The sequence below is a fragment of the Octopus bimaculoides genome, chromosome 2 (assembly GCF_046866305.1).
Source record: "Octopus bimaculoides isolate indiv1 chromosome 2, ASM4686630v1, whole genome shotgun sequence".
Classification (NCBI taxonomy): domain Eukaryota; kingdom Metazoa; phylum Mollusca; class Cephalopoda; order Octopoda; family Octopodidae; genus Octopus; species Octopus bimaculoides.
This window is the reverse complement of record NC_142929.1, coordinates 169223764-169236524: the sequence shown is the minus strand read 5'-3', so window position 1 is coordinate 169236524 and position 12761 is coordinate 169223764. Positions and strand designations below refer to the sequence as shown.

Here is a 12761-nt window from a genome sequence, read left to right as displayed (position 1 = left end):
GGTAATCCCAAACAACTTATATTAAAGTCTTCAAACAGAATGATGTTTCCTAGATTCTCATAAAATATAGATAAATGCTGCTGTTGAATAGAGTCGGTGTGTAAAGAGAGGAAAGGATCATATCATACCAGCAATACAGCAGCAAACAGTTTAATAATTCAGTTACCCACATGGATAGCAACATATTTTATATAGCAGTTTATTAATTAGGTTCTTTCTAATTGCACAGCAAATGCCCCCACCCCACCCACTTGTTTTTATAGCTAGTCTCTAAGTCCCAAAAGCCACAACCACAACTCAGTTCAATTAGCTGGCTTTTCTCTGACAATTGTACATCTGAAAGGGCAATAATTTCAATCTTATTTTGGTTAAGCTCAGCTACAATGAGGGCAATTTGGCATTCAAGGCTCTCAAAACTTTCATTATCCAGTAAGGTTCTCAAATTCCAACAGAACATACATAGATTTACTGTCTGTTCGTTTATATATTTACTCTTGTTGCTCCTATTCAAATAAATAGCTGTCAGCTGTAATAAACGAACCTTGAAAAGTAAGTCATGTTTGAAGCACCATTTCTAGCCCTATCCCAAAAATTTGGAGAGCAATGCACTCCTTCAAATAAGGCTACTCAGATGCAAGAGATTTTTCCAACTTCATCATAGTGCCATATTATTCAAGATGAATCAAGACAATGTTAAATCTCTTGCCACCTAATGTACTCAAGTTCGCATACTTTACCAATTCCCCAATGTTAAAGGATAGCAAGGTTAATAGAGATTTTCAATGGCATAAAGCATTGTAATGCTACAAAATAAAGGCTATGATAATCAAAGTACAAAGTGCATTCCAGAAGTTTTGAGACATTTTTCAGGAAAGACACTCATTAATTTTCAAGTACAAAACTCTAACTCCTTAGACGTATAGCAATTATATACTAAAATTAATCTAGGATACACTGCCTCTCCTAAATAAAAAAAGTCACAAAACCTCTAGAATACACCTTGTACTGTAACATTAGAATGGACTTGTAAATCATCAAGATTATACTATCAGATACTTAAACAAGATTATAGCACAATGTATTAGCCAGCATGACCTAGGAGACCTAGTAAAGAAAATATCAAAATTAGAGCACCAATTGCAGGTTTTATATCAGAATTTCCTTTTCCTAATTTTAACCAACTAAGGCTACCTACAAAGACAGTAGGAGTTTCATTTTGGAATTTTCCATCTCCTAGATGGATGTGCTACTAGATATAGAGGTCTATCACTCCCAGAAGTCTAACTGCAATCTTGGCCCTTAACTGAAGTACTTTTTTATCTCTACATATTAATGCCAAACAGCCATTGTCCTTAAATTGAGTTCCTTTTTGGCAGATCTTGTTTCTGCTCTCTTCACCAAGCAAACTTGATGGAGGAGCCAGTTTAGTTGCCAACAAACCAACTACATAACAAGTTGTACTAGATTACGTATTACTTGTAGCAATCACAAGCAATGTGTATTTATGTGTGTATAAGCATCAGATGTAGTTTGCAAGACAGAAGAATGTGCTGGTATGGTCATGCATTGTGTATAGACAAGGACAGCTGTGTAAAGAAGTGCCAATCTTTAATTGTGGAGAGAACTTGTGGAAGAGGTAGACCCACGGAGACATGGAACAAGGTGGTGAAATATGATCTTTGGTTGCTGAGTCTCACAGAGGTGGTGACAAGTTACTGAGACTTCTAGTAAATTTATGGTGCTTGACACGTAAACAGCATCTGTGCTGGTGACACATAGAGGGCACCCATGCTGGTGACATGTAAAAGGTACCAGTGCCAGTGACACATAAAAGATACCCAGTGCATTCTTTGTAGCTGTTGGTGTTAAGAAGGGTATCCAACCATAGAAACCAAGCCAAAACAGATGACTGGAGTCTAGTACAGCTCTCTGACTTACCAGCTCCAGTAAACAGTTTAAACCATGCCGGCATGGAAAACAGTCATTAGATGATGATGACTTCACACACACACACACACACACATTTGTTGAGTGTATGTTTGTTTTCTGAAAACTATACAGCTTAGGTTAGAAGACAAATTACTTTTAAGTAGATGAAATGACTGCTATGTGAAGCAAGAGCTGTAAACTTGATAAGGTAATTTTTTCCCAATTTAAACCACAAAATGTTACTGAATAGATAGCAGAAGTGACAAGCTCTAAATTAATATTCACTGCCTGATCCTCAAAATAAAAATTTTTAAATAACAGTTCATTAGGCATATATTAGTATTGCTATGGAAATGTTAATAGAATCAAAAGCAAACATCAAAATATTGACAGGATATCTTAATCAGACAGCCTATACGCCACTTGCAAGACATAACTCATTTTGTATATTTCTTATTTTACATTAAATTGACTTATTCAAACATTTCTCAGTAGCCATTAGCTCCATCATCTTGACTAAATTCTATAGGTCTTCCACTCTTTATTATTTATATCTTATTTTGAAACAGTGTCTAACTTCTATGTATTTTCATCACAGACTTCAACCTGCCATTTTTCAGTGAATGCAGCACTGTATCTTCATCACCAAAAATGAGATTTCTCAAAATAGGAGCCAACTGCCATGAATCACACTTCAGGTAAACGATAAAAAAATTTTTACAAAAAAAAAAAAAAAAAAAAAATGGACTCATCTCTGTAAGTAAATTTGTTTGTATATGTATGTATGTACACACATGTACACATGTGTTGGAAATCATAAGGGTCACTGTTTTCCATTTCTCTACACTAAAGCTTCACTCAGTTTCAGTTTAAATGAAATCACATAAATGATCTAACTTAATTATAAATTCAAATGAGATTTACTAATAATTAAATACTAGTTTTCTTGCAGTCGCCTTCATGTTGTATTGGCTAATTGCTATGTCTGGAGAGCACACAACTACAGCCTTTGGAGACTTTTTGTTAACTACATTCCATATTAATTAATACAGTACCAAGCCATCCAAATGAACCTTTATTTCAATCAACATAGAATTGATTGTTTATTTATAACTTACTTCTTAACAGCTACACATAACAGCACTTTAAAATATATATTTCATATTACTTCATAAAGGCAAGCTGGTATCAAATAAATATTCACTCCAATGATAGTAATTTACTCTAAAGATATATGCCTTTTTCTTTTCACATCATCACCTTTTAATATATTTAATCATTTCAGATACTGCCTTGTTTTATGCCTTCTTTTTTCATTAGATATAAAAGTTCCCTTATATCTAACTGTCCTTTATGTTGTGATAGTTTCCCTATTTAGGCTATAGAGAGTGGAATGATCTACAATCTAAAACTAGAAGATTAACTGCTTCCATTAATCCTCTGCAACTTCCAAAATGAAAACTCGTTTCTACAATATATTTCCAGTTTTGGAAAAATAATAAAGATTTATATCACAACATTTTCCACCATGTGAATCTCTAAGATGCAGAATCATTATACAAGTTATATACCAAGAATAAATCTAGCATTCACCAAAACATTTTATGCAATAGCTTCATATTGTCACTGACTGTTTATTAGCTTCAAATCAGAACTACTTTTGAGTTCTAATGACAGTAGAGGCAAATACACCCTGGCAGAATCTGATATAAGAATAAAAGATTAACTAAACCACAAATTGGAAAAAATGAAAATTTGCTAATCTAGCAAACACTTCTGAATAATTTTACGTTCACAACACAACGTCTTTATTATTATTATCCTTGATCAATATCATAAAATAAAAATTATCTGGCACCTGAAGCAGAGACAAAGGAAACTAACAAACAAAAATATTAATGAACATACTTCAATTAATTATTCCAGAAACTTCCTTCAAAACAGTAAAGAAGTGAATTGAAGAAAAAAAACAGGGAATGGGTTTGGTTAAACAATGAGAAATGTATTAAAACATGTGAAAAGATTTCACTTTTTGTTTTTTGCTTATGGAGAAGTAGAAGTTATTTGAAGTGGTGAGAGTGAGGAAAAACAAGTATTTAATACAAAGCTTTGTGACTTTTCTAACAAGAACTCAATGCCTTCCACCAAATCCTGTATAGCAAGCAAGGCAACTAAAACTCTGTGTGTGTGTGTGTGTGTGTGTGTGTGTGTGTGTGTGTGTGTGTGTGTGAGTGAGAGAGAGAGAGAGAGAGAGAGAGAGAGAGAAAGAGAAAGAGAAAGAGAGAGAGGGGGGGCACATGCATGGCTGTGTGGTAAGAATTTTGATTTCCAAGCACATGGTTCCAGGTTCAATCCTACTGCATGGCACATTGGGCAAGTGTCTTCTACTATAGCCTCAAGCCAACCAAAACTTTGTGAGTGGAGTTGGAAGATGGAAACTGAAAGAAGCCCACCATATATATATATATATATAGCTGTGTGTGTTTGTCCCCCATCACTGCTTCACAACCAGTGTTGGTGTGTTTACATCCCTGCAACCTAGTGGTCCAACAAAAGAGACTGATAGAATATGTATCAGGCTTTAAAGCAAAAAAGAGACTGGAGTCGATTCATTCGACTAAAATCCTTCAAGGTGGCGCTCCAGCATGGCCATAGTCTAATGACTGAAACAAGTAAAAGATGAAAGAGAAAGATAATATGCCCAATTGGCTGAAAAGTGTAAAATGGATATATATATCAAGAAGAGTGAGAGAAATATCTATGGAAAAATCCATTATACATTTTAGAATCAGTACACATCTTAACTAATCTATGAAGTAAATAATAAATCTTGAACTTTAAAGACACACACACACATAGAGACAACCTCAGAGAAAGAGAGAGCAAGTCAAATCAAATTCAGAAGACAGTATTATACAGAGAAATTGATTTCAGAGTTAAGAAATGGATTAAAACATTGAGTACAGAGGAAACCTGTCAGTCATTTTAAGATTAACTTTGTAAAGAAATAGTTAACACATTCAAGAGCATATTACAATTTCTATGTATAAAAAATGGTTAGGGTTCATGAAAGTTGTATAAATGAATATGACTAAGCAATAGAATGATATCAGAACTAAAAAGGAACTAGAGTCTATCCTTATGTAAAATACATTATTATAGTTGTCACCCTTTCACAATATGCAGTCTGCAAGTTAAGTATTTTAACTTACTAGAGTTACATTCCTGACAAAACATCTGTTAATTCCATTCACTCCTGCACAATCAGACTTTGTGGTTTCATGAAGTCATTTGTTACGACCTATGCATTTTTATGTGAAGAAAACATTTTGAGAAGTGACACCTGTCTCAACCTACCATAAATTTAATCTTTGAGAGCCAAAACAAATATAATTACACAATGTGGAATTCAAATTTTACTATAATGAAGCTCTTATAATTTTGTGTGCATGCATTAGTGTGCTTAAATCTTTTACTTATTTAACTTTTGTAGCAGCCTATTTGAACCTATAAACAGAAGTTATCTAACTCATGGCTGTACTATTTGGCACTGTACAGTGAATATAACAGATGAAGTAATGTGTCTGTTTGAAAAAACAAAATGTACCTCATGAATTATGACACTCCAGAAAACCTTAGCTGAACACCAGTTTCTGAAATTAAATGGGGGAAGAGTAAACCTACCTCTGGATAGGGCACTAGTTATGACAAGTAACTTTGTTAGAAACATGTAAGTAGTACCTACTCTCCAAATGACTAAACCAAAGCATATAGAATTAGATGGCCTTGTCAGAGACGTAATGAAAGACTAGCAGCAGGTATGAACCAGCAATGAAGAAGTAATCCCATACTTTATCCAATCAATCATTTTGCCTTTTCTGACAATAAAAAAAAATAAGATACTAGCTAGAAGGATACTAAATGTCAAGCTAGGATAAAGCTACAAGAAATACAAAACAATCTACATGCCAAAATTGAGAAATAACATTGAATATAATCAACATTTTGAGAAATCATTTGAAAATCAAAAGAAAATGGAAATAACTTACAAAAAAAAAAATCAACCACAAAGACCATAGATTAATTTTAATTAACTCTAGATCTCAATAACCAGATCTCAGTAACCAAAATCTAAGAAAATGAAAGCACAACATTCCTCCAGTTATATACAAGGATTTCACTGACAATTCTTAAAAGGGTGAATAAGGTAGCTTTTGTTGGAACAATCATTTTTACAGATGGCTACCCATCATACCATTAACCATTTTACAATAAAGCAAGTGAGGAATCTGTTGGCAAGATAAACTTAGAAAAGCAAATTTATGTGCCTTTCCTAAAAACTACAGCACAATGATTGCAGTAAAATCTGAATATATAACCATGTAGTCAGTGAATAGTCCAGTACCTTAACATCAACCATAGCACATTACATTCCTTTCTTTACTTTATTCATTAGTCAAAAGTCGTGCCTATAGATAGAAAATACATAAAGGACAAAAATGAAAAAAAAAAAAAAGCGCCAGCCATTTAGATGAAAAGACTCAACATGATAAAGTTGCTGAAAGCTTTACTATTTACCCAGATTTTTTTTTTTATTATTTTGAAGTGAGAGAATACTTTGAAAGGAGTAGAAAATAAACATAAAAGGTGAGGTTGATAAAGAATAATGACAAGTACTAGTATTGATAAACAAAAAACAAGAACATCAGAAAATTACAAGATAAAAAGAAAATCCTAAAATAGTTACTCAATTCAAAAAAGCAGGAAAGTTGAAATTCAAGGATTGAAGCAACTCTATATATCTTTAGATACCGACTGCTAAAAGGTACACAATAATGCTGCTTTGTGATAAAATTTTCTATGGTTGCTCAATCGACCAGACTTTTGTGAATTTATACTTATCTAGTAACTGAGTTAGGGTTTGTTCTCAATGTCAGTAGGTTGACAATTTCAGGTTCAGAAATGCAAATGAAATCATTGAGTTATACAATAGTAATTTTATATGTTCAACATTTTTCAGAAGTCTATAGTTAAAACACCAAGTTGTACTATCCTAATGCAGATAGTTATAAATCTCTCCCATTTAATAACTGTGACATGTAACATTTCAGATGTCTGAATGGTTGGGTGTGACTTCATACAAGTACATTAATGGTTATCAACAATTATAATAAGACTTCAGAAAAACAAAGGTACTAGCATAAAAGCAAACTTTAAAAAAATAATAACAATTACACAGTTCAAAAACATTTTTTTTTTTTTTTTATGTTGCTTGTATTACATCTGTATTTGCAAGCTGACAAGGATCTGAAATCATCTATTTAACTAATTCTTTTTACTTCTAACCATCAGTAATTATTAGTCCTAAATATGTCCAGGCCAATTCATTCTATATCTTTTAGCTTTCAAGCAGAAACATTTTTGCTATTTAGCCCCAATCCACCTCTGATCAAGCAAACTTATGTTCTAGTCATGACTATTCTGTATTTTTATATTTATTTTCAAACAGTGTATCTGAGACTACATTATCCAACATGCTCTTCCGTTTCTTATTTTTTAAGGCAACAGAGTATGATCTGAGAGTTAGCTGCCATTTCTAGCAGGTTGAGCAACCATCAAGTTAACACAGACAAGATGTGTGGTAATCTTTGGAAACAATAAGAAATCACCTTCTATTGCTTTGTGTCACTTTTTCAGCTCAGTAACAACTGCTATGGATTCCGCAGAGGTACATCAACTAGAAAGCTGGTGAGGATGTTCTACATTTTTTCTTTTTTTTTTTAATCACCCGCTAATAGACTCTTGCCCTTCAGCACTTAATACTACATTTATCACAAGGCATTTCAATGAGCTTCTTCCATTTTTCACCACATGGATCAGGAATTTGCTGGGCAGCTTATCTCAACAAAGTACTCTTTGACCTACATACAATCAAAGGTGTACCTAAGAGTTTGGTTATATTTTCCCATTTTCCCTTCTCTACACAAGCAAGTTCTGTTCCTTAAAACTCCATAGAGTTTATGGAGTTTGAAGGGACAAAGTTTATGCCCCCTTTCTCTTTAATTTCTGCTCACAGGCCTCAGTAATATGCAACCCAACTCTCATGAACAGCCTCTATGAAGAAAGACCTCAAAAACATCCTTGAAAAAGGAAAACTTAGTCTTATTACCAGCATCAATTAAAAACTACATATTTGAAATATTCTTACAACACAACATTCTCACTATTCTGAAAAGCATGTATTCAGCATCTTCCCATTCTTAATAAATGCTAGTTTCTACAATCTCTGATGTCATTTCACAGTGACAACACATAACATAGTGTAGACATGGCTGTATGATTGGAAGTTCATTTCTCAACAATGTTGCAAGAATATTTATTCATTCTAATCCTTGCTAGACGTGAAAAATAAATGAACAAAACAAGACAACTTTTCAACTCCAGTTATCTTTTCAATGACAAACATTTTCATGAAATCTCTGAACACCACAGAACATATTTTCTAGGTAAATTGAAATATATATAAATATAATTGTATGCTAAGAGAGTTTAAGGTAGAGTATTGCTTGAGACATCAGTCAAAACCTTGTAACAACATGTTATATTACAGGATAAGGTGTATATTATTCTGATATCCTCAGCTGGTTTAGCTTAAAATAATTGTGTGATTAGTAACAGAAAAAGTATTTGTATGTCAAAATACCTGTTTCAATAATACCTATGCATATTTGCAAAAAAAAAAGATTTTTAAAAAGAACTTTACCTAATGATGCATATATGAATTTTGTTTCAAAATCCAATGAGATCATCTAGGCCCGCCAGGGTAGGGCTGAGAGGATGGTCAAATGAGATTAGCACAGTGAAATACTTAATTTTAATTGTTGTAGGTTACCTTGAAAGAACATTTGAATCAGCTAGAAATTTCAGGTGGAAAGTACTTAGGCAAAAAACAGGTCAGGCAACCGAAGAAGTTTAAGTAGAGTAGACTGAGCAAATACAGAGGAGCAAAAGCCATAGTAGAAACAGTTTAAGAAGAAGATGGAAGACAAAATTCAAAGTTTCATGGTAACAAACTATTTTCATTGTATCCACGAGTGAAATGAGATGGTAATTATCTTTATAGCTAGTTAGTATAAAACAGACAACAGTAATTATAATCATGTCTGTGTTCCTATAGCATTTTATATTATAAAATTCAGGTAGCATTTACCACATATTCATTATGCTTACTTATTCTATTTCCTTTTCCCCATTCAATGTGTTACTTACAAATTCAAGAGGGATTTTACATGTGTAAACAACTAAATACAGTTCATTATCGTTTTGTATTATTAATAAATATCTGCATTTTCTTTTAAAGTAACTGACAGGTATTAACCCAACTTTTTGGTTTCATTTAACTTCTTTGTTTTTCAATTTAATTTCTAATTTAAAGCAGCCTTAATTACAACATTTTGTATTTTCTTTTTTTAAGCTTACTTCTGTCTCCATTACCATCAACAAATCACCACTATTCTTCATTATCCACTGTAACTTTATCATAATTTAGAAGTGTAACTACAATGGTGGTCTCTTGAATTCAAATAAGAGAGTTCTGCAATTTCTTGTTGAACAACCTGCACATATGATTTTTTCAGCATCGTCATTTAACGTCTGCTTTCCATGCTAGCATGGGTTGGACGATTTGACTGAGGACTGGTGAACCAGATGGCTACACCAGGCTCCAATCTGATCTGGCAGAGTTTCTACAGCTGGATGCCCCCTTCCTAACACCAACCAGTCAGAGAGTGGGTGCTTTTACGTGCCACCGGCACGAAGGCCAGTCAGGCGGTACTGGCAACGGCCACGCTCAAAATGGTGTATTTTACGTGCCACCAGCACAAGAGCCAGTCCAGGGGCACTGGCAACGATCTCGCTCAAAAGTCCTTACACATGCCACGGGCACAAGTGCCAGAAAGGCGACACTGGGCACAAGTGCCATCATGATTTCTCTTTCGCTTGCCCCAACAGGTCTTCGCAAGCTGAGTTTTGTGTCCAATGAAGGAGTGATCAATTGTTTTTGCTGTACATTAGTTCATTCCCCTCCATCAAACTGACATTGCCCGTACAGGTGCACAGTGAGCTATAGGTCAGATGTCAAAATGACTGTAGAACAACATGAAATGAAGTGTTTTGCTCAAGAACACAGCACTGCCCTATCCAGAAATCAAACCCATGATCTGACAATTGTGAGTGCAACACCCTAACCTCTAAGCCACATAGAAATATGGCTACTCAACTATCATATCACTACTAATAGTACCAGTGGTACAATAAAATTCACCCAGCTCATGCTGTAAAGTAACTTGAGTTAGGAAAGGTATCCAACAGTAAAAAAGAAAAGCATATAACAAAAGAATGAATATAAACAATGCACAGTAGAGAGGATTTTTTAGAGTCAGTGACACAACAGTAGAACTGGAAATTTTTCTCTTTTTTTGTATGTGCCAGAGAAAGAAAAATCAGAGCAGGTGGAGAGACTTTATGCAATCCATCCAACCAAGCCAGCATAGGCAATGATGACGAAAAAGAAGATATGTTGAGTCATCATTCTTAATTCAGTATTTTAATGTTTTGATGTTACTTCAGCTAAATCTATCATGCTATTTAACTACACAAATGAGAGGAAACAGTGTGTAGCACAATATGTTTGATTAGAAAAACAAACTTTTGACAACAAAATGTCACAACATAGAGAACAGCTATTAAATGAATCAGTCAACTTCAATAACCTCTTATAACATATTGTGTGTGTGTGAAGGTAAGTGACCCAGTAGTTAGGCTGTTGCACTCACAATTGCTAGATTGTGGGTTTGATTCCATGACTGGGTGGTGCCTTGTGTTCTTGAGCACATTGCTTCAGTAGATATTGTTGGCCTACTTGCTTAGCCAACGGGGTGGCACCCTTTGAAGACTAAAGCAATGCAAAAAGCGCATTGTGACCAGTGATATGTAACAACATCTGATAACCTGGTCAGTCACATGATGCTATACATATATATATATATATATATTTATCTATGCATGTGCGTGTGTTTGTCCCCTACCATTGCTTCACAACCAGTATGGGTTTTTTTATATCCTCATAACTTAGTAGTTTGGCAAAAGAAACCAACAGATTAAGTACCAGGCTTAAAAATAAGTAAAGGGGTCGACTTATTCAACTAAACCCTTCAAAGCAATCTCCCAGCATGGTCGCAGTCCAAAGACTGAAACAGGTAAAAGATAAAAGAAAGATACTTAAAGGTGGTGATGAATATCATTAATGTATGTAAATCATCATTAATGAATTGAAATTAACCTAAGTTACTTAGAGAAGGCACATGACTCCATGGTTAGAATGTCAAGGTCACAATCATGAGGGAGTGAGTTCAATTCATGAGCAAGACACTCCATTCCACATTGCTCCAGTTCACTCAACTGTAGAAATGAGTTGCAACATCATTGGTGCCAAGCTGTATCAGCTTTTGCCTTTCCTTTGGGTAACATCAGTGGTGTGGAGATGGGCAACTGCTGGTCTTCCATAAACAACCTGGCCCAGACTTGTGCCTCGGAGGGGAACTTTTTAGGTACAATCTCATGGTCATTCATGATCAGAAGGGCTCTTTACCTTTTTACTTAGAGAAGGAAAACAAAACTAAGCATAAAAATTCCATTCTCTGCAAAATTAATTCCTACTTTCTTCAAATCATCTCCCTTTTGAGAGTTGCTAGCAATTGTCACTAGATTAGTTTGCTTGCCATCACCAACTAAAGCAAAATACAATTCATTTAGAAGGAGTAGACCCAGGAAGACTTGGGATGAAGTGTTGAGAAAGGATCTTCAGACATTGGGCCTCACAGAAGGGATGATATGGTGGTTTGCTGAGCTTGAGAGGAAACATCAAGCTAAGTAAAATTGTTGTTGCCCTTGCATGCAAGCATGTCCCCTGTATCTCGCTTCAACTGAGCAATCCTAATCTTGTGGGCTCATGGGTGCTGCTGCCATGTAAAATACACCTATGCCAGTGTCACATAAAAGCAACCATGCTGATGCTCTGTAAAAGCACCCAGTACACTATGTAAAGTGGTTAGTGTCAGGAAAGGCATCCTGCCATAGAAACCAAGACAAAACAGACATGAAGCCTGGGCAGCTCTTCAGCTAGCCAGCTCCTATCAAACTGTCCAACCCATGCCAGCATGGAAAACGGACGTTAAATGATGATGATGATGAAAACAGTTTTTATGTGTATGTCATTAACTTTTGTTATGAATGATGCAATTGAACAGTCTAGTGATTTAGAATAAAGTTTTATAATTTCAAACCGACTCACAGCCAGCCTTAAAAGTACTGAATTCTGTGAAATAAAGCTTGAGTATGGTTAAAGATTACACCAGATAATATTCTGGGCAAATAACACTGAAACAAATGTGGTTGACCCTCTAAACAACACTTACAATTTAGCCTTTAAAAAAATAAACAAAAGTGAACATTTAAGTAACAAATAAATCATTTTAAACTACCCTCCTTATCAAGCTTTGAAAACTGGAATGGTCATAAAGAGAACAAGCATACTAACCCAAAGAAAATCATCATAAAAATAAGCTTCATGAAGAGCAACAACATTTTCATGCCGGCACTCATAGAGGATGTCTATTTCAATAGTAAAATCCTCAAGATCCTCTTCAGTCTTTATCTCAACTTTCTTCAATGCTGCAAATTCTCCAGTTTGCTTGTTCTGGGCCTGCAAAATATTGAAAGTCACAACATATATAATTGCGTAGGGAGCTATTAAAAACAAAACAAATAAAGAT

General features: G+C 34.6%; 1 protein-coding gene across 2 annotated transcripts in view; it reads right to left on the bottom strand.

Moving 5' to 3' along the window:
- LOC106869338 (serine/threonine-protein kinase 10) overlaps positions 1-12761 on the bottom strand; it is a 220233-nt gene that overhangs the window by 171484 nt on the left and 35988 nt on the right. For both annotated transcript variants that reach the window (XM_089348059.1, XM_089348060.1), the window contains exon 2: positions 12527-12691. In XM_089348059.1, coding sequence (XP_089204185.1) covers positions 12527-12691 — 165 coding nt within the window. The remainder of the gene's footprint in view (positions 1-12526; positions 12692-12761) is intronic.